Here is a 26016-nt window from a genome sequence, read left to right on the forward strand (position 1 = left end):
TGACTTTTGTCAGGTTAAGGAGAACATGTGATGAAGAAGGGAAATGCCCAGGGAGTGAGGGGAAGTACTTGAAGGGCTTGTGTGAGCTAGTAGACACCCCCATGAGCAACTGCATTTGGCTTGCGTATGCCACAATGTATACCAGATCCTTCTTAAGAGGATCTTAGACTTACCAACAGACAGTACGTAAAATGTGACTTGGGTGAACACTTGTACAAACCCCTCTTTGAAGTTCTCCAGGACAAGTTTATCATGTAGGTCTAGCTGGAAACCACAGAGATGTTTTTCATGTGTTGTTATTGAACATATTTATGGATGCATGACTGCAAATCTGCTGTCAGCACCAAAGAGGAATTTGTGAAAGGGACAAAAACTACTATTTGCTATGTATTTGCAGTTGGAAAAATTCCTTTTACATTTGCTATTTCATTATATATGGCATCCGTGGGAAGTCAGTAGTATACTTACCTCACAGATGTGGAACCAAAGGTTCCAAAAAGATAAGCATGTCTGAAATCCTCAAGGAGCAGATAGCACTATAATCCATGCCTCCAAATATGAGTCTGATAATTCCAACTGTGAAATCAGTACCAATGCATACCCCAGTCTCATATTACATCCTTAACTTGAAGCCCTTAGCACATGCCTGAAAAAAATGAAGGAAGGCCCTCATGAGTTAAGGCCCCATTTATTGAAAGTTATTTGAGGAAGTTGTCTTTGTAGCAGCCAGAGAAGGAAGGGTTCTGCAATCATGGAGTCTAGGCTACAATTCAAATCTATTCATGAGTGGTGCAACCCTTGGCTAGTTGTATAATCACATGAGCTTCCTTGTTAATCCTCTGGACTACAGAGTATGAAATAAAAATAAGGCAGGGAAGTTAGTTAGTGGCAACTGGCACTTGATAAGTGTTTTCTCATCATAAGGCTTCCTGACCATTTTTCTGATTCCTTGGTAGCCTCAAGTGTACAAGCACCCACCTGGAAACAATAATTCTTAGGGCCATCACTAGATACATCAGGGTTTGTGTGTATTTTTTAAACTTAGATCCAAATTTTAATGCTTTCTGTAGTCTGAAAATGCAGTTCAATGCATATTTAAATGATGGTTCCTGTCTTTAAGATGCACATGTTTTATTCTTCAAGTAGTTCCAAGCATATGTTGCTGATGCAGCAAGATAAATTTATAGTAAGATCAATTTAATTCCTTTCTAAAGACTTCACACTCTATACTTTGAGAATCAGCAATCTGAGGTGAGACCATTGAAGCCCCAGCCCTTGCTTTTCTCCCTATCCTGTTTGGTCCAACACTTCTTCTCCATCATACCTATAATTCTTTTTACTAGAAGCTTGGATATGGGTTTCTTTCATCACTAAAATGCAATACATGTAATTTGAGGTTGTGCTTGACACAGAAAAGACTAAATATCCCTTTCTAGTAGGTTCCCCTTGGAGAATACATGGAGAAGACAGGGGATTTTCTCTATCTCTATCTCTATCTCTTTCCTAAGTAGAAACTGGCAATCATCATTAACTTTAAACTCAAGATAAGTGCAAATATCCATGATAACCTCTCAGAATAGACTTACTGTTTTCCATAAATCAAGGTTAGTTAATGGAAGCATTCTAGATAAACTAAAAGCCAATCCTCTAAGAAGCACTCTCCCTATCACTCAGCACTAGGGCCAAACCATTTGCTAAGATGACACCCTGTACCACTTACCACACTGCAGCCTTGTGTTTATCTCCCTTACATGTCTCAGAGCTCCACTGTCTTCCTTGATGGTATAGACTGTACCTCAGAACCTTTGAAACACAACACATTATTTCAACTTAATTTCCTTTCTCTTGTTTCTTCCCCTATGAAGTCCACATAAATAAATATTTACAGTAATGATTTGGGAACAGAATTCTTCTCTCAGTGGAAATTACTGGCAGGACAGAGCTAACAAACAGCAAGGTGACACCACCTTGGGTCTTTTGACATCCTCAGTAGGATGTCAAATTCTTGACTTGTTTAAAATGAAAAGTCTTGAAAGACAATTCTTTTCTCAGACTCAACTTTTGTCTTTGCAGAGAATGGGAAAGAATTGCTATCATTTAGATTTTTAAGACAGACACTGAAGTCCTGATGTGGAGTCAACCTCTGCTTCCTCTATTACTAACTGTGGTTTGATTAGCCAGCCTCTTGCCGACCTCACTTTCTTCAGTGAGATGGACATCTCAGTGATGTCCTGCCAACTGGGCACTGGGGATTTGCCTAGTATGTGAATTTCTATAGCAGTAATAACAACAGTTTATAGCATTGTCACCATTACAATGGGTATTCCCTGAGGTGTTCTGGCTTAAGTATAGGTTTTATATGTTCTATATCTAATGTTCCATAAGATTATGGTGTAGGATAATTTAAGTATGAAAGAAGAAAACTATCAAAGAATAAGGAAAATGTGACAAATATAAAATCATCTAACTTTTTTCTAAAGATGGCTGTGGATAAAGGATCCATTAGTTCCAAACACAGCCTAGTCTAGTTGTAAAGAATCAGAGAACAGAAGGGAGACACGTTTTTGACTAGCTAGCTAGATGACCACCACCACCACCCCTATGAAACTACTTTGCTGTTTCAGTACAAAATATCAGTATTTGGCTCTCAAGACATGGAGGCTTCTTTGTAATACAATATTATTCCTATATTCTTATTAAAGAGTTGCCAAGTGGAAATGCATTTCTGTTAGATCATAGAGATCATTAAGTATGTTTATTTATGTGCTGGCAAGATTTTGTTGTTGTTTTGTTTTGTTTTTTGCTTTACTTTTTTTGTGTCAACTTGACACAAGGCAGTGGCATCTGGGAAAAAATGGCCTGCAGGCAAGTTTGAGAGGCATTTATTTTCTTAATTAATGACTGATGTGGGAGGGCCCAGCTGACTGTGGATGGTGCCACCCCTGGGCAGGTAGTCATGGATTGTATAAGAAAGCAGGTTAGGCAAGCCATGGGGACAAAGCCAGGAAGCAGCATTCTCCCACGGTCTCCGCTTCAGTTTCTGCCTCAAGTTCCTGCTTTTAATGCCTGTCCTGACTTCCCTTCATGACAAACTGTAAGCTGTAAGGTAAATTAAACTCTTTCTTCCCAAAGTTACTTTAGGTCTTTATCACAGCAATAGAAAACGAACTAGGACAATACAGTAGAAAAATGACTGAACCAGGTGTCCAAAGACTTCGTTTATTTATGTAAGGTTGGGTGAGTCACCGCACAAAGCTTTTATGTCCCTAACTACAAAGCTCTTCCTATCACCTATGGCATACCTATCAACCAGATTATCTGAAAAACAAATCCTGTTTTTTTTAACATTAAATGTTCTCAAAATAATTGTTTATATAATTTACAACTCAGCAGTTTTGGCAGTTCCTGCTAAGGCACATGATTTGAAAATAATGCCTCAAATATAAAGCCCTTGTGCCCAGTGATTCATGCGTGGCAGCTGTTGTAAACAAACAGACTTTTCTTCCAGCTGCTTTTCTCCTTAGGAGGACATTACTTTCTTCAATCAATCGTCATGAATGCAGTGGCAGACACAGCCGTGTTTTTGGGGAAATTTCTATATTACTTTTTAGAATCTGTAGTTTTCAAGGTAATTCCTAGAAGGAAAAAGGATGTTGCTGGAGAGATCGTACTTATAACAGGAGCCGGAAGTGGACTTGGAAGGCTACTGGCCATGCATTTTGCCAGCCATGGGGCCGTCTTAGTTCTCTGGGATATTAATCAAGAAGGCAACATGGAAACATGCAGATTGGCCAAAGAGAAAGGTGATGTGAAAGTCTTTGCCTATAAGTGTGACTGCAGCAACAGGAAAGAGGTCTACAGGGTCGCCGATCAGGTGAGCTGATTGCTGTCCTTTGCTTTGATTCTGAGAAAATTGCTTCTAGTCTGTCTTTTCCTAATACCAGAGGGGGTGATTTGTTATAGGTTCTCCCAAAGAGTGTTGTATACTTTCAGTTTAATTCTTTTTGTCTTAAGTATGACTTCATGACCTCCGAAAAGCAGCATAGCCTAAAGCAGTAGGATTGGGGTTTGGTCCTGCTTCAGAGCCCAGGGCTATCAGAGCCCTCCTACCTGTCAGCTTTGCTTAGTGAATCACTCAACAACCTTGGTTGGTAGACACTCTGCCAAGCCCCAGCCCTTCTGCTTTGATTGCGCAACTTTTACCAAGTTATTTACCTTTCTACACCCTTGTTTCCACATCCATGAAATGAAAAGCTAGTGGTTAGCAAGACCATATGCAGCTTTAATGTCCTATATGACACCGAAATCCCATCCCATCTTATGGCAAGTCTATTGCAATATTGTGTTTGTTGAGCATGTATATGGAGTATGAGGGGGAAAGCACTCAGCATACAAAGTTCTTCTCACACTTCACCTACTGGTATTGTCTAACTTCAGGTGGGATGTTCTACTTTACCCACAGTCCCCTTAGCAGACACAGCACTGAACAGCATGAAGGGAACCTCCAATGGAAATATCAGTGTGGCAGGAAACAAGAGAAGGGAAACTCTAGGCAGATATTGTTCCCACAGAGAAGCGCAGGCAAGCTATTTAGTAACTGGATAATTTGAATAATTTCAAAGGGCTGTATGGCATACGGACATCTTGGTATTCTAGTCGACGACTCTGGCATGATTGAGATAGACATGGTAGTTGCCTAGACTGTGGTAACCCTATTAAGGGAAACAGTTGGAGATATAAGATTAATGGCTTTCTCAAAGGGGTTAATGTACCAGCTCTAGTCAGAGTCACAAAGCTGATTGAAGATATCTCAACAAACAGAAATAAAACTCAGCTATATTATTTTTATCTTAATAGTTACCATTTTAAGCAGTTTTTGCTCCTAATAACTCAGTTAATTCATGCACCTCGACCTTCAGAAATGTATGTTGCTACGACCATTCCTTTTAAACAAGATGTTAAAGCCAAGGAGCACTGAACATGCAACTCACCCAAGATCACTAGGCAGAACCTGGCAAGAGATAAAGATAGAGTCATAGCTGGAAGCCACAAGTTACATACCAGTTGAACACAGAATCTCCAAGAAATTTCTTTGCAATCCAATTTCTATTCATGGATATTCTATTCTATTCATTTTTTGATTTATTAAAAATTAATTATTGAATTACCACACAGTAATACTTTCCAATCCTCTCTCTTCATACTTCTTTGCTTTCTTCTTCCTCTTTCTTTGTTTGGGGACCCACAGGATTTGGGTTTTTGTAACTCACTGATAGATACCAACAATGTGGGCATTATAACTCCCTAGATCCATTTTGATACAGAACAGGGCAAGTCAAGGCTTGTCCTCATTTTGCAAAAGGGAAAGAAACATGGCAGGAAGAGCTCCCTGCAGAATGCATTTGGGGTAAACTTGTGTAATCCCTTTTTTCAGGGGCTCATGTTTCAGAACCAGGAATCATCCAGCTCAGGGGGAGGGAGCAGCTGGAAATGTCTTTGCTTCTGTCTCTGATTGTATATAAACGTCACAATGAAACAGGAACTATTCTTTGGATACTTTGCCAATGATAAAACATAGGCAGGGAAAGCTGAAGGAAATTTACAGACCTTAAGTGGCCCTAGAGCCCCTGCTACTTTATCATAGGAGCATTGTCAGTGAACTGTAAACAATGAGAACATCACCCAACCTTCCCCCATGATCTCCTATACCACTATCCCAATCCCCTTTCAAAGTATTCTGTTTCGGTTAAAATTTTCTTGTGTCCAGTAGGAGAACACCCCAAAAATTTGACAATATTTTCCATTGGAATATATCTGAAATATTCCTTCTCTGCCACTCTCTCTTCTAAGTTTACAACTCTATCTTCGTTTTGGTTTAATTGTCGTTAGTTATTAAGTACTGGGAAACCCAAATATTTTATCTGTAAGACTTTAACAAATGGCAGACATCAGCCTCAGCCTTGAAATGAGTTCACACTTAGCATGGCAGCATTCCAAAGGGCACAGTAATTAGCTTTCCACAGGCAGAGGAAAAAAGAATTTTCAATCCCAGCATGCAAAGTCAAAAATACAGTCAAACATAGCACGCATGCTCATAATCGCAGCATCGGCAAGGTTGAGGCAGGAAGATTGTGAGTTCAGGGCAAGATGAAGATATAATCTTGGTGATAAACAAGAGTAAATTTATGTAAAAGCAGATATTATATGTACCTTCAGATTGTGTGTGAATCAATGTTCTCTCAGCAGTGAGTCTTTCAGAAGGTTCTTAATTTCCCATAGCCTATTTGCTCACCCATGGGCTAAAATAATGCCTACATAAATGTCTTCTCAAAGTACAGTAAAAATTAAATCCCATAAGCTAGACAATTCTTCTCCTGCTACTGTGTCCCTCAGTGGGGGACATTCTCTTGGAGTAACCTGAGTGATCATTCATTCCCTAAGATGTTACAGATTTTACACAAAAGACTTGACCTCCTTCTCCCCATTTTTGACCAGGCATCCCTCCCTAGTCTATGACTGAGCCCTTGTTTATATTCATTGTCCCACTAAACCAGTAAGATGTCCTTAGTCTTTCACAGACTATTCCTTAGGCCTACCTTCCTCCATCACCCAGTCATCATCCTACCTTCCCATTACCAAGTCAGCATCATTAAATCTCCCTTTATAACCCACCTCACTTACCTATATCAACAACAGTGTTTCCCTATCTTTCCAAAGCCTCCAACTGCTGGGCTTAGCATATAGCATGGACCAAGAATTAGAAGAGTCAGGGTAGGCAACACTTCTTGTCTGGAGGAAGGAAAGAGTAATTATATCTGTCAAAAGATTTGATTCAGGATTTTTTTCCCAATTCAGGTTTTTAAAAAATATATGAAGTTTTCAAGTCATTACTTAACCTGTTTTTTATTCTGTCCCAGCTTTGTCACTGTGATTTACACAGATATAATTTGAGACAACACTGTAGGAGAGAGAAGGTTTGCTAGGTGTTTCCTGGAGCATGTTATGCTCCAAACAGGACTCATATGTTTACCGTGTTATGTAAGCAGGTGAAGTGGGCTATGTGGGATGGAAGAGATGAGAGCTTGTAACAGCCTAGTAGAAGATAGCATTTAGATTAGAGGCCATCTTTAGGGCAGAGTGCACAAGATCACTGAAGTCTCTGGGCACTAGATCAAACACATCATTGTACGGGATGTCTTCATTCAAGTACTGACTTGGCATAGTCAAACAGGAGTCAAGGAAATGATGCTGACAGAATTAATCATCAGGCATCCACAGACTGACAGTAAGCTTTGGCTACAAGAAGGAATATACTCAGAGACAGACAGCAGAAAGTGTCCTCACACTTCACTGTCACTAAAGACCAGCAGGAAAGAAAACCAGAACAAAGAGATGCAAGTGGGAAATAGGCTGTGCTGGGTCTGTGGGACACTAGCTGTTTTCCCAACTACCCAGGAAACTATGGTGAGAGGATCACAGGAACAGGTCCAGTCTGGAGTACAGAGCAATAGTAACACCAGTATAAGCAACGTAGGGAAGCCTTGAAGTAAAAAATGGGCTAGCAAGACAACTTGGGAGTAGATTGCTTGGCTAGCATGCTCAAGACACAGGTTTTAATCTTCAGTATCAAAAACAGGAAGAAGAAAGAAAGAGAGGGAGGGAGGCATAAGGGAAAAGAGAGAGAGGGAGAGAGAGACAGAGAGAGAGGATTACTGCCCTGTGTAACAGGCCATCTTCTGGAGGAAATCATATTAGTATAATTGATCAAAGGATTACTTTTAAATTGCTCAATTTCTTTATGAGAAACAATAGGAATAAATAGGTTTTTCCATTTTTTATTTAAATTAGAAACAAGATTGTTTTATATGCCAATCCCAGTTCCCTCTCCCTCCCCTCCTCCCCTGCCCTCCACTAACATTCTACCAATCCCATCCCCTTTCTGCTCCCCAGGGAGGGTGGGGACTTCCATGGGGGATCTTCAGAGTCTGTCATATCTTTTCATATCTTTTGGAATAGGGCCTAGGCCCTCCCCCATGTGTCTAGGCTGAGGGAGTATCCCTCTATGAGGAATGTGCTCCCAAAATACATTCCTATGCTAGGGATAAGTACTGATCTACTACAAGAGGCCCTGTAGATTTCTGAGGTCTCCTCACTGACACCCAGGTTCATTGGGTCTGGATCAGTCCTATGCTGGTTTCACAGCTATCAGTCTGGGGACCATGAGCTCCCCCATGTTCAGGTCAACTGTTTCTGTGGGTTACACCAGCCTGGTCTGAACCCTTTGCTCATGACTCATCCCTCTCTAAAACTGGATTCCAGTTCAGTTCAAGGTTTAGCTGTGAGTGTCTGTTTCTACTTCCATCAGCTGCTAGATGAAGGCTCTAAGATGGCAAATAAGTTAATCATCAATCTCATTATCAGGGGAAGGCATTTAAGGTAGCCTCTCCACTGTTGCTTAGATTGTTAGCTGGTGTCATCCTTGTAGATCTCTGGACATTTCCCTAGTACCTGATTTCTCTTTAAACCTATAATGGCTCCCTCTTATCTTGCTCTCCTATGTTCTTCCCCCGACTCAACCTTCCTGCTCCCTCAAGTCCTCCTCACCCCTCCTCTTCTCCCCTTCTCATTATCCTAGCTCCCTCTCCCCTCCCACCATGCTCCCAATTTCCTCAGGAAATATTATCCCTTTCCCCTTCTCTGGGGAACCATATATGTCTTTCTTAGGGTCCTACGTGTTTCCTAGTTTCTCTGGCAGTGTGGATTGTAGGCTGGTAATCCTTTGCTCTATGTCAAATATCCATATATGAATGAGTACATACCATGTTTGTCTTTTTGTGACCGGGTTACCTTGCTCAGAATGGTTTCTTCTAGTTCCATCCATTTGCCTGCAAATTTCAAGATTCCATTTTTTTTCCACTGAGTAGTACTCCATTGTATAAATAGTTTTAATGAAATAGTAGTCAAGTATGATAGAATGATGGATGTGTGTTCTGAAGGACACATTGCTAAGTGATTTCATAGTAGTGGGTACATCATAGTTTTCTTAACCAAGCAAATATGACTACAGTGTCACCAGACAATTTAATCTTGGGACTACCTTTATCTGTCATTGATTGGCACATTGTACATTCCACAATGGCACTTGAGTAAAATAAGGGAAAATGTGATATAGGAAAGTAAATGTCAAAAATTCAGTACTTCAATCAATGTCATGTCTCTCTCATTTCTGGCCAGGTTAAAGAAGAAGTTGGTGATGTCACCATTCTAATTAATAATGCAGGTGTCGTAACAGGGAAGCCCTTCCTTGATATTCCAGATCACATGGTAGAAAGATCATTTCTTGTCAATGCCCTCTCTCATTTCTGGGTAAGTCTCTCTCTCATTTCTCTTAGTGAGTGTAAAAATCTCAAGCAACTGTTCAGTCATTTGTCTATAAATATAGCATTTGGTTGTTTCCTATTGACAGCTGGTGGAATCTCCCCTCACCAGGCTCCACTCTACCTAACCTGGATTAATTTTTACTGGTCTTGCCTTCCTCCAAATTCTCAGGGACATCTGTAACTGCCTTTGGCAATAAAAATGTTCTCTGTCTGCATCCTCATATGGTAACCACTTGAAACATGATTGGTGGGAATGAAGAGCTAAACACCTAAATTTAAGCCCTTTAATAATATTATCTAATTTATAACAATTAATGTACACTTAATTAACCACAAGTGCCTAGAAGCTAATGCCTTGAACAGTGCCATTCTATGGAGTTGGTAAGAGACTGAAGGAAGCAGGATTGCTGAAGTTCTTTCCACTGGGAGGGAGTATACTTGTGATAGAAAAATGATACCAGTAATTAGTGGTGCATGCAAGATGCAGGATGTTCAAGTAACTGAAGCCAGGGTCATGGATAACATGGAGACTCACAAGGGGTAGCAGAGCCTCAATCTTTTTTGTCTCTGAGAGATCTTGGAATGGATTTGTTTCAAGTCTCCCGATTCCTACTTCTTGTCACTGAAAATTTTTGCAATCTTTATAATCTTCATAAAATTGGTCTTCTTCTTTGGTCACCAGGAAGTGGTGTGAAATGACATTGGAGCCCACAAATTTATTTTTGTCAGTACTAATAAAACAACTAACACAGTGCTTACATACTTTAGGTTTCCCATAAACATTTCTATAAGTTGTTGGTTTCCTTACCTGCAACATTGACATCCTAAGCTTTTCCCTTGGGTGATGGTAAATACCATGTTGGTTGATGAAACTAGGACCCACACACTACTTATCACATCACAGACCTAGAAATCACCTTTTCTTTGGCACTGTCTTGCCAGTTATACAACTCATGCTCAAGTGAATCTCTCTCCAGCCTTAGTGCCAGCTGCTCAAGCCACCTCTTCCATCTACTGACAACTTATCATGGCTTTCCATCTTCAACACTGGTGCCTTCTATGTAACTTCATATGGAAGCAAGTTGCTATTTCTACTGTATTAGTCAAACAATCTCATTCAATATATGATTCAAACAACCCTCATTCAGAGGGTCCCAAACATTAAGAATGGAGTATACTTACATAGCATAGCTTGTAAACCCTATCATGACATGGTAATAGCCTCTTAATCTGCCTCTCAACTCTCACCTTGTCTGTTTTCTGCTCTTGTTCAATTTACTCCTGAGATCCTGACTAGACCCTAGTATGTCAAACCCTCCTCAGGGGGCCTTGGAATGAGCTGTTCTCTCTGACATGATTCTTCTTTCTACTGACTTGCATTCTTCTGGCCACCTGTAGTCACTGATCCTGTACTTTTATATTGTATGTAAATTCAGTTATGCCCCTAACTTGTTCACACAGTTAACAGTGAAAAGAATCAGTAAGCACAGTAAGCCACTGTGGTATGCATCAGCAAATTTGCATGTGATTCTGAGCAACCATTAAAACCAGGGAATCCATTTCCATCTAAAACCATTTCTAAAATTTGAGAGACTCATATTTTGTACACTTCTCCCTTGCACTGGATTCACCTGCTTCAAGCTTGATGGCCAAGCTGTCTACAGATACCTCCAGACACTGTGCCTGTGGCACTTCTAGAGAGATTTCTTTTCTCAAACTGTTAAGCTTCCTGGTCTGTCAAAACTGTCTTCCTTTGTTACCCACAAATATTTTTCACTGGATTTGGGTAGTACCAAAAAAAGAATTCACAAAGAATTTCACTCTATCTTGAAGTACTTACAGTTTCATAAATAGAGGATTATAAATAAATCAAGAAGCAACATTTAACTTATACAACAAAGTCATTCAAAAATGCCCTTATATAAAAGTAGTATATATAATAATTTTTAAAGAATTAAGTCAAGAATAAAGGGAAAGTGATTCCTCATACACTTACCAGTGTACTCATCAGAGGAAAAAAACATTAATTACATTAAATATCCAAAAAACATTAATTACATTATTCCCACCACCTACATCAGGTAGCCTATGTCATAGGATCATATACCCATTTCTGTCCTCAGTGGACATCAGCATGCATGTGGTATACATACACAACTTGACACAACCTAGACATATCTGGGAAGAGGAAACATCAATAGAGACAACACCCCCATCAGATTGGCCTGTGGACAAGTCTGTGAATCATTTTCTTGATCAACCACTGATGAGGGAGGGATCATCCCACTGTGAATGACCAGTCCCACACCTAAGCAGGTAGCACTGGGTTATATAAGAAAACAGATGGACTAAACTATGGGAAACAAGCCAGTAACCAGCAATCATTCTTGGCCTCTGCATCCGTGTCAGCCTCCAGGCTCTTGTCTTGAGTTCCTGCTCTTACTTCCTTTCATATGGACTATAGACTGTAATAGTAAATATCCCCCACAAACTGTGTTTTTCGTCATAGTGCTTATCACAGCAATAGAGTAAATGATGACATTCATGGAGACACACGAACACTAAATAAATAAATACATACATACATAAATGCACAATTTTTAGAAATCTTTTTAAAGAAAATATTCCAGTATGCTACAAGACATTCCATTGTCTCTTTCATATGCCCACAATTTTTACAAATTGCTTAAGAATGAGGTCTAGAAAAAGAGAGTCTGTTATTGGGGTTGAATAAAGAATATGAAACTTCCCTGACAGAATATGTGAGGGAAAGAAAAGAATATTTTTGGAATGGGTACATTGCTTAAAGATATATGAATGAAGCTTACCAAAACATACCAAATAAATGAAGCTTACCAAAACATACAAAATGAATGTTTACTAACACATACCATGTTAGTCCTGGTAGTTCCAAAGCAGCCTTCTTATCAGCAGATGAATAGCTTGCATTAAATTCATCTTCCTCTAACAATTTCTCCCATTTCTGCTAATTCCTGAAAGTAAAGGCAAATTGTGTTGATAGTAAAGTCTAGAAGGTGTGATTGATTTTATGCAAGTTGTTAAAATTATATAAAGAAAACAGAGTACTTAAAAATTGCTACAATTTATAGAAAACTGAGTATAAAAGCTTATTTGGTTAAATTAGTAAAGTTCACTTCCATAGAAAAAGAAAACATACTATTTCCTGTATCTGAGCACATAATAAACTCTAATATCAGGAAAAGTGCTCTATACTTCCTACTTTTGTGCTGCCGTAGAACTTAACACACCATGAGTATTAAATAAAACTTCATTAAGTGGATTAATAAGTTCATCAAATACTTACAGAATACTGAAAATAATTAATTAATCAATTAATGTTTTTATATTTCCCAGACATGTAAGGCCTTCCTTCCTGCCATGATTAAAGCTGACCATGGTCACCTGGTCTGTATTTCAAGCATTGCAGGACTAGTGGGTACCAATAGACTCTCAGGTGGGTATTTCCATTTACCATGTATCCTTCTATTACCCCAGAAATAGGGCCCTTACAGAATGCAGAGAAGCTCTTCCTGCCCCAAACAGAACTCTTGAAACATTCAACCCTCCTCATAAACCAGGTGCATTCCTTCCCATTTCCCTCCTTACAATGGCAGACTGGAAAAGGTACTCTCCTTTTTAAAAACACATAAAAATAGTGTGTGCACACCTATTGATTCATTGGTATTTTTTGGTTAAGGGAAATTGAAAAGATTTCAGTGTTTTTATTGGCCACGCAGTGTGGAGATACTCTATCCTCAAGAACAAGCCAGAAAAAAAGAAAAGAGGATTATTTTTAAATCATTTTGACAAGTTCCCAAGCTGTATCACTGTGGCCTCTCACTGTATTTCAGATTATTCTTCAAGCAAATTTGCAGCCTTTGGCTTTGCTGAGTCCCTCTTCCTTGAATTAAATATACTAAGAAAATCTAAAGTTAAAAGCACCATCGTTTGCCCATATTTCATCAAAACTGGAATGTTTGAAGGTTGTGCAACCAAGTAAGTGAGCTCTTTCAGCAATCTTTCTTTCTACATAATATTAACATATAACAGAAGTTGGCAATGAGAATTTTTGCTTCTTCTATAAAATATTATAGATATCCCCAAATATAAAATATTTTGAAAGGTTTGTTAATATAGACAGGAAAGTCTGCAAAGTGATTTTTATATGAAGAGAACACTTATCTAGAATAATTAAAATGAGAATGCTAATGCAGCATGAAGACTTTTGCACAGGGAGCAGTGGACAACTATGACCTTAATGTGAGTACTGGGCAGCTATTATGATTGTTAGAAAATGGCCTGACATGATGGCACACAAGTCAGATGTGTTTGGAGGAAGACAGGGAGCCAGCAAAAAGACTATGAGGATATTTTGAGTCCACTGAAGCTATAAAATTAAGTTAGAAACTCCAAAGCAGGTGACAAAGCATTATTTGAATGGACAGGGGAAGGGGGAGCTTTGACCTCAAGGTTGTTTACCAGGGTGCTGAAAGTCATATGACAATCATTTAAAGTTTCTAGGGACTGACCAAAGAACTTACTGCAGTTGAGAAGACTGTTCAAAGAATATTTCAAAACCCAATAATAATCCTGAGAGGCCATGACATTAGGGCCTCCATACTACACCAGTCTCTGTGAGATAGTCACTTCACTTGACATGGTAACTGAATGACAGTTCCCACTTTCCTCTGCTCAGAGACTGAAGCGCTCAACTCCACATGCTGGCAGCAGGGAGTCCTTGACAAGCCTGCTTTCTGCAGCTCTGCATAGTAGACATACTATACAAACTACCCTGAAGGAGTAGCCTCATCCAGACAGGGCTTGTTCCTCTGATGCAACTCCTGTTTTTAGAGTGGCAGCTTGTTGTTACAGTGCCCCAGGGTCTTCAGCAGTACAGCATCAGCTCCCACAACTTCAAGTCTCCTAAACAGATTTTAGGTAGACTTGCCAGAGAAATGACATCAGTAGATCTTGTCTTTCTGGGATCTGGGTTGTAGAAAGTCCATACAGAATGGTGGCAGCAGCTGTCACCTCCAGTTCCTTCCACCCTCTTCCAGAATAAGATGAACTGAATAGAATTAGTCAGAGAAAACCAAGGACCCACTTGTCCTGCTCCATAGTCAAGATTCTACCAGGTGAAGGCCAAAGACAATCTCAAGAAAGGGATTCTTTTTCTCTGTTGACCTGACTTCAATTATTGATCATTGATCAGAATACTTTTTAGAAATAGCATAACCACTTAGCAACTTTTGGAGCTGGATGTGATAAGACAGCAGCAGACCAACCAGGAAGTTGACTAGAAAAGTCTGCTGGCTGGAGGCCAGGAAGATGACTCCAGGAGTAAAGGACTTGCTGCAGGAAAATGAGGAAGATAGTTCAGATCCCTGTGGCACCCATATACACAACCAGGGTGTATATGTACCTGCAAGCCCAGTGCTACATGGTAGAAAACTGTATCCTGGGGACTTGCTTGCCAGCCTCTCTGAAATAGAAAGCCCCTGGTTCAGTGAGAGATCATGGCTCAGAAGAATAAGTAAGATTGCAAGGCAATTGAGAAGGACATCCTGATGTCATCCTTTGGCTCCACATGCTCCCAGGTGTGTGCACATGCACAAAAACATGCACACATACACACACGCACACATATGCACATACACATACACAGGCATGCACATACACAAGTACACACACAAGCACAAATGCACACATATAAAAACATGCACTCATACACATATGCACACACACGCACAAACATAAACACATATACATACACATACACATATATACACACACATTCACACATGTACACACATGCACACACATATACATACATATATACACACAAGAAAAGGATTTTGATTAAAACCACAACCATCAGTGGCATCTACAGCTAGGAACACTTTGTTATATCCAAGACTACATTCTCTGAAAAAAAGATGACATCAAAATTATATATTGGTAGCATTCAGTCAGAACTACTCTAACTTCACCAACCAACAAGCATATGTACAACAGACCCCACAGGAGAACAATGTCCCATGCCACTGGCATATCTGAGGTGTTGTTCCATTTATTTGTTTCCTTGGGGCATAATCCCATAATATAATTCACCCCGGCCAGAGCTAGTTGTATAGCCTGTACTAATCTTGAACTGGTGATCCTCCTGGCTCAGATTGCAAGTCCTATGATTATAGCCATGTGCCACACTACATTTAGCCCACAACACAAACCCTCACCTACACAGTGAATCATTGAATATCCAGGACACCCAACTGACCTGTTTGGCATCTTATGTGACTAGGGCAGAGGATATGGGGGCTATACCCCACCCATCCATTCCCTATGCATGAACATAATATTCGACCTTGGTGGGGGTAAGCAGCCATGGACAGGAGGGAGAACAATGCTGTGTAGTATGATGTGTGTAGAGGAGATCAAAACTGAGTGATTTCCAGTTGTATCTGTTACCTTGATCAAGGAACACCGATCTTAAACAACAGTACTGAAAAATCTGAATAGCTCTTCATACAGCTATGTCATTCCTTTGCCATTTGTTTCTGGACTATTTATCTCTATATCTAATGATGGTTTCAGGAAAAGGCTTAGTTAGTGTTGTCATCAAAACAGTGTCACAAACTGCTCAAAATATGGACTAGGGGACACACAGACATCTTTATTAAGTGCTGTAGATGAACAAATCACAAAAATCATGAGCCCTCATTTTGAAAATCTTTATACCACCAAGCTTTCTGAAGAAGAAACACCACCGAGTGCTGTTTATAATGAATGAATGGCAGAAGTCAGGTTCCAGAGTGACATCATAGGGAGCTGGAACTGGCTGCCACTTGGTCAGCCGTTGACTTTGTGAAGGAGGCATGAAGTGTGTTGGAAGACAGGTCATCCCCACCCAGTCCTTCTCTTTTATCCCCGTGTGGACCATGTGGAGACAACTGGGAGAAAACATCAGAAATTTGGGGAATCGGGACAGGATTGGGAATAGCAAGTAAATTACCCTCCTGAAGTGTTCAAAACTGGTTTGTGGTCAAGCTTTCAAGAGACTGCCATAGGGGCATAAGAGGCAGCAAGTGCAAATGATTACAAGGTACTAGACCAGAGTGACTTTTTCTCAAGACAGTTTAAATACACAAGAGACTACCAGCCACAAGAGGAGCTGAATTCAGTTATGTGTCAAGGGAATTTCTGGGGACTGCCATTTCAAGTATCAGATAGAAAGTTGAAAGATTAAAATACTAATTATTTCCTTGTAATGTATAAAATGAGTATTTTTCAAAAACAAAAAAAGTGGATTTTCATCAACTGTTTACACAAGATTCCTCAACAACTGCAGGTCATTCCAGTTAAAACTGAAGATGTATTTTAGAATTGTTTGCTAAAAATGGACCAGTTTCTAAACAAAGTAATAGTCATGTTATCACGGAACCAATAAATGGATCTTTCAAAAAAAATGAAAACAAACAATATAGATGTCCATTCAATTCCAAATATTGGTTATGAGATATAGCCTCTGTGGTGTCTTCATAGCTAAAACTTTGTTATCATTCAAGTAAGTTTTAATCATGTTGTTAAACTTCATAGATATTTCCTAAAACCTCAGTGATCTCCAAGAAAAATAGGCACTTAGTGTTCCACATACAGATGTGGCATGGTCAGAATACTGAAAGACAAAACAAAGATAATCTTAAAAGCAGCAAGAAGAAAAGTATCTAATCAAAAGCAAGTCAACTCAGATATGATTAATAGGTGAACTTCCAACATAATCAATGAAAGACTTCAGATGACACATGACACAGTCAAGAAACTAAAAGAAAAATCAACCAAGAATGTTTTCCAGCAAAGCCATATTGCAAAAATGAAGACCACTAAAAAAAGAGAGTTCATAATCCAACCTACAAGAAACAAAAAATGAAGTTCTCAGATTACAACAGGTGATGTCAAAGAATAATCAGAACTCACATGAGAAAACTATCAAAAACACATTACAATAGATAACTGTGTAAAACACAGTAGAGGCATGTATTTCTTTTCCTCCCTTGAACTAATTATGAATACACTGCCATATACAACGTGTACATAAGAGTATTGTTAAAATCTCAAATGAGATGAATGGGAACAAAACTCTATTAGACTTAGGAGATGATTGCAGACAGAAAGAAGCAGCATGGAGGGACTCTATAATATGTACCTTCTTTCCCTTGTCCTTCACCTTCTTTAAAACACAGAACTTCCAAAGTAATAACCACAATGTTGTATTTCTATAGTAATATTATTGTGGCATAAGGGAAGAAAAGAATATAGCTTTGTAGGAACAAAGTTTCTATGTCACACCAAAATTTAGGTGCTATATATCAAAAGTGGATTCTTCTAGATTAAGATACATAGTATATACCTCAGCAAAACTAAACAGTAAATAACTTAAAATTGAATTTTAAGATACTAAAGGATGCCTTGATAAGCAAAAGGCCCCAATCAAGCAGATGAAATAGACCTTGACAGTCACTCTGCTCAACAGAAACAGAGTGCACACTCATGCTGAGTGTGTCTCAGGCATCGCCCAGAAGGAAGCATCTGCCTGGCCATAACACACCATCAATAAAATCTAAAAGAATAAAGTCATATAAAGTATACTGCCTAGCTAAAATTGAATAAAATTGTAAACCAAAACAAAAGAAAATTTGAGAAATTTCCAAATATGTTGAAATATAACATGCAAACTTTTATGAGGTTCAACTATTCAGGAACATTTATAATTGTAAATAACTATATAAAATATTGTACCAATACTTCATCTTCTATCTTCAGAAACTGTGTAAACTAAGATTGCAATGAATCCAATGCAAGCAGAAATATTAAATCTCACTATAGAAATTAGAGGATTAGAAAAGGGACTAATCCAAAGCTGGTTCATTGAAAAGATTAATAAAAATCAGTGAAACTCTGGCTATACTAGTAAAAGAAGATGAAAAGAGAAGACTCCCTGCTGAAGCAAGAACCAAAGAAAGCCAGCACTGTCATTCCCAATGGGAAAGGATCATAAGGAAAAGTATGAGCACTCACACACTATCAAGCCAGATGTCACTGATGTGAGGACAAACTGCCTGGCAGAACTTACCTGGAGGAAAATACTGAATTAGTAATCTAAAAGGTTCCGGAATACCAACAACCTAGTCAAGATGGCTTCCTGGAGGAAATATATTAAGCATCACAAGAATTAAACACCTGAATTCTGAACACTATTACTCAAATTAGATAGAGATCAGACATTTTAGAACTCACTCACTGGATGTAATATTACCCTGATGCCAAAGTCAGACAAAACAACTCAAGAACATAAAACTAAAGATCAACAACTCCTACAAACAAAACAAAAATCCTCAATAAGATACCAACAAACCAAATCCAGTGTCATCCAATGATGGACATGAGCCATGATCAAAGGGGATTTTCTTTTATCCTGGAGATACCAGTTTGAGGTCATATTTCAGCTAATTTTTTTCTTTTTATTTTTCTTTTTTTGTTTGATTTCTTGAGACAGGGATTCTCTGTAGCTTTGGAGCCTGTCCAAAACTTGCTCTGAAGTCCAGACTGGCCTCAAACTCACAAAGATCTGCCTGTCTCTGCTTCCTGAGTGCTGGGATTAAAGGCATACACCACCACTGCCCAGCGGCTAATTTCATACAATATGTCGTATCTATAGATAAGAGGCAAAAATTACTCGATCATCTCAGTATCACAGAAAAGACATCAACATTAACAAGATCCAAGAAACAAGAAATAGAAGGGAGCTGCTACAACCAGACAAATGACATCTGTGAAAAAGTCACAGGTTGCCTTGTACTCAGTGCTGAAAACATTGCTTTGCCCCTAAAAGCAAGACTAAGTTGGGGAATACATAGTGTGGTGCAGTGGTAGAGTGCTTAGCTACCATGTGCCAGGTCCTATGTTCCATCTTCAGCACAAAAAACTAAGAACAGAAAACAATGCAAATGTGTGCATGCTCATCACATCACATGAAATAAAATACAGGGAAGTGAAAAGGAAGAAGAAAGCCTGTTCTGAGTTGACATGTAGGGTGTCATGTAGAAAATCCTACGCATAAACATACATGCTGAAGTGCACACATAGACACACACACACGCACACACACACACACACACACACACACACACACGCACACACGCACGCACACACACTTGAAAATATCATATATAAAACTATTATGTCTAAGAAAGGAATTATACAATATCAATATACAAAATCAATGCAAAAATCAGTTGCATTTCTATACAATTATAATGAACAGGCCCAAGAGGAAATTAATAAAAGCAATTCCATTTATAATTGTATAAAGGTAATAAGACACATAGAACAGATTTAACAGAAGGTAACCACTTATACTATGAAAAAATATTTTAAGCACATGTTTGACAAAGATGAAAGCATACTAAATTCTGTTTAAGGACAGAAAGACTCAGTACTGTTAAGATTCTACTTCTACCTAAATTCAACACAATTGCTAGAGGAAACTCAAAAGGCCCTACCACCCTTAGATGAAGAGCAACAGACAACAATGGCTGCTGTGAGAGGGGCATCAGCCTTCTCTGGGGACAAGCACCTTGATAGAAAATTTGGCTGAACCTAAGTTAACTTGAAAATGCAGAAGAAAGATAAACCAAATCCCTGCTTCCAATGTCAAACTAGTAGAAGCTCTCAGCAGCACACAAAGAATGCTCTAATGGGGCAGAGTCACAAATCAACAGAATAGAGTTGATGGTAAAAAACACTTTACATTAATTTTCCACTAAATTTCAATAAGAGTGACAAGATAATTCAGTAACAGCTTGGGGATGGAGAGACAGTTCATCCACTAGAGGATAGGCTCACAGCCAAAATGTCAAAAATAACTGTTTCCAGCAAATAGTGCTGGGACAACTGAAATTCAAATTGGTATTAATAATAAAAACCCGAAGTGAGATATCAGGGTAAATGCTGAAAGATCAGAGAAGTAAAGCAGCCACAAAGTTCTTACCTCTATGAAATCCCCATTGCAAAAGGCTGAGCTCCTCACAGACTCCTGACTGACAGCAAGGAACCTGCCTAGGACCTCTGAATGTGGTGACAGTTGTGTGGCTTGGGCAGTCTGTGAGGCCACTGGCAGTGGGGCCAGGATTTATCCCTAGTGCTTGAACTGCCTTTTTGGAGCCCATTTGCCTTGGAGGGTCACCTTGCTTAGCCTAGATATGGGGAGTGGGGGAGCCTTGGTCCTGCCTCAAATGATGTGCCAGACTTTGCTGACTCCCCATGGGAAGCCTTACCCTCTCTGAGGAGTGAATGGGGGGCAGTGGGAAGTGGGGAGAGTAGGAGAAGGGGAGGCAGTGGAAACTGGGATTGGTATATAAAATGAGAAAAGATTGTTTTAAAATAAAATAATTTTTGAAAAGGCTGAGCTCCTGTCTCCTCCCTCCTTATAGTCCTCTCTCCAGCCAGCCATATCACTTCCGGTCTCCACCTCCCAAGTGCTGAGATCAAAGGTGTATGCCCGTACTGCCAGACCTCCTGTGGTTAACTAGTGGCTAGATCTACCCTCTGATCTTCAGACAAGCTTTATTTGTTAGAACACAAACAAATTTCACCACACAAGCCCCCTTCACACAAAAGTTAACCGCAAATGAATAAAAGTTAAATCATAAAGAAAAACTGGATTTTTGTGGCCTTGGACTATGTGGTGATCTACCAACTGTAACACCAAAAGGACAAATAGCAACAGAAAGCAAACTGGATCCATCAAATTTTAAAATATTTCTGCTTTAAAGATAATCATTAAATGAATTTAGTTTCTATGTGTTTTCTCACTTGTGTATCCTAGATTTTACATGGATACATAAAACCGTGTGTGGGAGTGTGCACACTTGTACACACACTCACATGTGTATGTTTGACCTGAAAGTAGAAGTAAATCTGTCTGGAGAAAGGAGGTTGAAAATGGCAGAGGAAAGGTAGAAAAAGATGAGAGGTGAACTATGTGAAGGAGAAGTGTGCTTCAAACAAATATATATATATTTGTTTGAAAATGTCTTCACAAATCCTAGTATCACATACAATTAATATATTCCAGTTTTAAAAAAACTTACTGAAGCCAGGCGGTGGTGGTGCACACCTTTAATCTCAGCCCTGGGGAGGCAGAGGCAGATGGATCTCTGTGAGTTCGAAGTCAACTTGATCTACAAAGCTACACAGAGAAACCCTGTCTAAAAAAAAAAAAAAAAAAAAAAAAAAAAAAAAAAAAAAAAAAAAAAAAGATAAATCCTATAGCTTATTAAGGACTTCTTTCTAAGCTACATAAAGAAAATTTAACTATGGACTAGTAAAAGAAAAATGACCCAAATTTTACAGTTGGCAAAGCTCAATAAACATTTCCCCATGTGTGAGTAGTGACACATAACATATTATGCCTTTGGCATCTGTCTTAGTTAGGGTTCTATTGCTGTGATAAAACTCCATGACCACAAGCAATTTGGAAGAAAGAAGGGTTTATTTCTCTTACACTTTCATATCACAGTCCATCATCGAGGCAAGTCAGGACAGGTGCCTGAAGGCAAGAACTGATGCCGAAGCAATGGTGGAGTGCCACTTACTGGCTTGCTCAGCCTGCCTCTTATAGCACCCAGGATCACTTCGAAGGAGTGGCACCACCTACAGTGAGCTTAGCCTTCCAATATCAATCATCAGTCAAGAAAATTTACTGCAGGCTTGCCCACAGGCCAATTTGGTGGGGTCATTTTCTCAACTGAAGTTCCTCCTCCCCAAATGATTCTAGCTTGTGCCAAGTTGACATAAAGCTAGCTAGCACAATATCTTAACTATTTTATTTCTAACATTAATTTACAGCAGTATCAGTAAGAATTGATAATAATGAGGGGTAAATCTACACACAATACCACCACCACCACCAAATCCAAAACTCAATGGTCTTTCATTTCCCCCAGTATTAATGAGTAAATACTTTTTAAACATTTAGATTCACCTATTTTATTTTCTGCTGAGTATTTTGCTTGCTTATATGTATGTATATCATGTGTAAGTAACCCTGGTACCTGAAGAGGCCATAGGTGGGCATCAGATCCCCTGGAACTGGAGTTACACAGGCCTGTGGGCTATGATGTGAGTGCTAGGAACAGAACCCAGCTCCTCTGCAAGAGCAGAAAGTGTTCTTAACCACAGAGATACTCTCAGTCACCATGTATATGCTTCAAATGTGTCAAGGTCACAAAAGGAATATAAATGCCAGAAAAATTGTAAAATGGTGTCAAGTTAAGGCTATGATGTTAAACAAAGATTTATATAAGCTTGGCATACCTATGTACATAAAAGCCAAAAAAAAAATTCTCCAGAAAAAAAAAAAGAAGAAAGAAAGGTCCTTAATCCTAAAGTGACCCTTAAATGATGAAATGAAACTGGTCTGTAGAGTTTGTATCTAAATGTGTTGAGCCCCTTAAGCTGGAGCAACAGGGACTTTCAAGAGTTGTCAAAATTCAGTCACAGAAAATTGATTACTTTCAAACTCAGCTGAGAGAAACAGTGCCTGAATGTATATGGTTCAAGTGATTGAACAAATATAAAAATATAAAATAAAAAGAAATATAGAATCTTTACTTTCAGTCTAATCCAACATCTCCCATTGCTTTATAAACCATTTCACTTAATGATGTAACAATTTTCTGCCAAAAATGATACATTACTTATGCTCAAGAGATAATTTTGGTAAATGATTTTTGCAATTTTACTTCTTCATAACATGGTTTTTATTGTGTCTAATTCAATATGTTTGTGAAGAAGGAGAGGAAAGGTTGATAGAAAAAATCTAAAAGTAATTAAGTGATTAATTAAGCATCATTTTTTCCATTGTGCTGTGTGATGCGCATGTTTCTTCAGCTGTGGCTAAACTGCGCATGTGTACATGGAAGCCTGTGGTTGATATGAGGAATCATCATGGCCACACTTTAATCTTTTCACTGAGGCAGGCTCTCTGAATCAAACCCAGATCTTGACAATCTGGCTAGTCCTCTTAACCAGCTTCACCCACCACAAACTTCTGAGCCTGGAATTACAAGTGATCTGCCAGGCCCACCTTGCATTTACACAGGTTCTGGGCATCAAACTCTGGTCCTCAAGCTTGTGACCCAAGCGCTTAACCACTGAGCCATCTGCCTAGACTAGTAATTGGATCTTTCTATCCAGACAATAGAGCAGAAAAGAAGCAAGGACTGGGCATTCACACGAGGCAGTAAAAGATATCCATACTGGTCCAGCGTTGGCCATGAGCAGAAACATAAGATAACCCCAAGTATTCACTCATGTTTCCACTTCTTACAGCCATTGTTTCTATTGTAATTTGATATCTGAAATCTAGCATTCAGTACTGACCACATGGAAAAGACCACTCTATTGACCCAACTTCTGTCTGCATTGTCGTTCCAGGTATCCCCTTCTGCTACCTCTACTGGATCAGGAGTACGTGGCTCAGAAAATTTTCAATGCTATCTTAGAGGAACAAGTTTACCTCCTCATACCCAAGTTTTCCTATTTTGCAATATTTCTCAAACAGTAAGTTAATGAATACCTAATTGGCCTTTGGACTGATTGTGAACAAATTGTCTGATCATTGCTAGTTTTTTTTTTTTAATCTATGAGGTAACTTTGCTATTACTTAAAATGATGACAAAGAATTTTAATATTACACAGGGAAAATGAATTGGACTACTGTGAACTATTTCTGTTAAAATAAGTCATTATTTAAGCCTTTCAAGAGTGCACTGTATTTGTTCCTTCACAGAACCAAACAGTACACAAATTCTGGGGTGGGGAGCATTGGAGGAAGTTTTATGGTCATTTCCTGTTGTTTTGGTAGTGGAGGCAACAGTAGTGGGGTGTGTGTGTGTGTGTGTGTGTGTGTGTGTGTGTGTGTGTGTGTGTGTGTGTCTTTATTCACTTACTTTGGTTCTTTGAGATAATATTATATTGCATAGTCCAGGCTTTCAAGTCCCTTCCTCAACTTCCCTGATTACTGTATAAAACACCACATTCTGCTTCTTTTATTTTTGTTTTATGTCTTTATTTTATATCAATTAATTTAGTTTGTATGATGCAGAGTTATATTTTTGCAATAACAGATAAAAATCCTGATTTTTTTTCTGGGAAAAAGCTAAGGTAGTTGGTAATTCTCCAGTTCCTCCAAGTTTCTTGAAGGTCAACAGGATGCATTCTGGGGTATTTGTGAATAGCCTCTTACACTGTCACATCTAGTGTGGAGACAGTGTCTTCTGTCTGCTGCCTCTGGCCCTGATGGCTGTTCAGGAAGCTTGCCAGCATAGCACATCCAGAGTCTAGAGAGGACCGAGAATCTGCCCTCCCCCTACTGTATGCACAAGACGTATTGCCCTTGTGAACAACACTTGGGATCACAAGTGTTTGGGACTTGATTTATTCAAATCTGGAGTAATTTATATATAATGAGGTATCTTGGAAATAGAACCTAAGTCTGAACAGGTACCCATGCATACCTACACACAACCCAAACGCCCATCTGAGGAAGCGCTTTCATTAGGATTTGTTATATGTCAGGTGTGGAGTTTCCCTCTCATGGCATTATGTTGGTGCTTTGAAAGTTGAAGCATGAGGATTGTGTTCTTGGGAAATACAGTATTTCCTTTGCTATTTCTACCTACTCACTACATTCCCTACTCTTCCTCAGCTTCCCTAATTGCTTAGGAAAGCCAACATTTGTGGTAGTATGGCCATCACACTTGTCATGGCTTTCTAGCATTTAACATACTGGACACTAGCCAGCTTGTGTGTTCTCTGAGGACACAATTTCTAAGTTCTTCCCTGGTCTCTGCTTATACACAGGACAGGATCTGACAAAGAATAAGCATGCAAAAATACTTGTTCAGTTAAGTTGCGCAGAACTGGGCTTATCTAAGCAGAAGTGATCTGAAATCCAATATTATCCTTGATTTAAGCAACAATTCTTGGTCTCACATGCACATTAGAAACATCCTTACACTTAAAACTACTGGGTCACACATAGTCTTCTTAAATGGCAAGCTTTTATTCTAATTCTTGCTATTGTTGTCTAGTAAATAAGGATATACAGAGTAAATAAGGAGTTATCTTGTCTCTCCAAAGAACCAGGGAGTGTAGCATGTGGAGAAACTGGGAATTTTTTTTCAAAGCTTTGGGAATGATTCTAAGATGTAGGAAGGGCTGAAAGCATCTGCCATGGTCCATGATGTTGATGGCCCTGAACTATGATTGGGTGGTACTCTTCCATTCATCCCTCCCATTAAGTGACAAATGCACAGCATGAGTCTTGATCTTTCAGACTTTATTTTCACTTAGTCTTTGCAAAGTAGGCCCTTCGGTGAATTTAAGCGTCTTAAAGGATCATAACTTTTCTCTGCTTTTCTCTAGAATAATATCTCCAAAAATGATGATTGCCCTTAGTGAGTATCTTGGCATGGACACCTGTATGACTTCGTTCAAAGGGAGAATAAAAGCAGAAGAACTACAGGCTGAAGCAGAAAGGAAACAGCAATAA

General features: G+C 39.1%; 1 protein-coding gene across 1 annotated transcript; it reads left to right on the forward strand.

Annotated features, from left to right (window-relative positions):
• Positions 1 to 3553: 3553 nt before the first annotated feature.
• On the forward strand, positions 3554 to 26016 carry LOC100760076 (short-chain dehydrogenase/reductase family 16C member 6). Its single transcript, XM_027398706.2, has 6 exons — positions 3554 to 3874; positions 9235 to 9366; positions 12756 to 12855; positions 13253 to 13397; positions 23898 to 24023; positions 25890 to 26016. Exons 1-6 carry the CDS (start codon positions 3554 to 3556, stop codon positions 26014 to 26016), a joined length of 951 nt encoding a protein of 316 aa, XP_027254507.1.

This window comes from Cricetulus griseus, chromosome 2 (assembly GCF_003668045.3).
Source record: "Cricetulus griseus strain 17A/GY chromosome 2, alternate assembly CriGri-PICRH-1.0, whole genome shotgun sequence".
Classification (NCBI taxonomy): Eukaryota; Metazoa; Chordata; class Mammalia; order Rodentia; family Cricetidae; genus Cricetulus; species Cricetulus griseus.

What these genes read in the sequence shown, in the direction of transcription:
- LOC100760076 (XM_027398706.2), top strand. Translation starts at nt 3,554, where the DNA reads ATGAATGCAGTGGCAGACACAGCCGTGTTTTTGGGGAAATTTCTATAT. An exon ending in ATGCCCTCTCTCATTTCTGG is followed by an intron (nt 9,367 to 12,755) that starts GTAAGTCTCTCT and finishes TATATTTCCCAG; the next exon opens with ACATGTAAGGCCTTCCTTCC. An exon ending in GGGTACCAATAGACTCTCAG is followed by an intron (nt 12,856 to 13,252) that starts GTGGGTATTTCC and finishes ACTGTATTTCAG; the next exon opens with ATTATTCTTCAAGCAAATTT.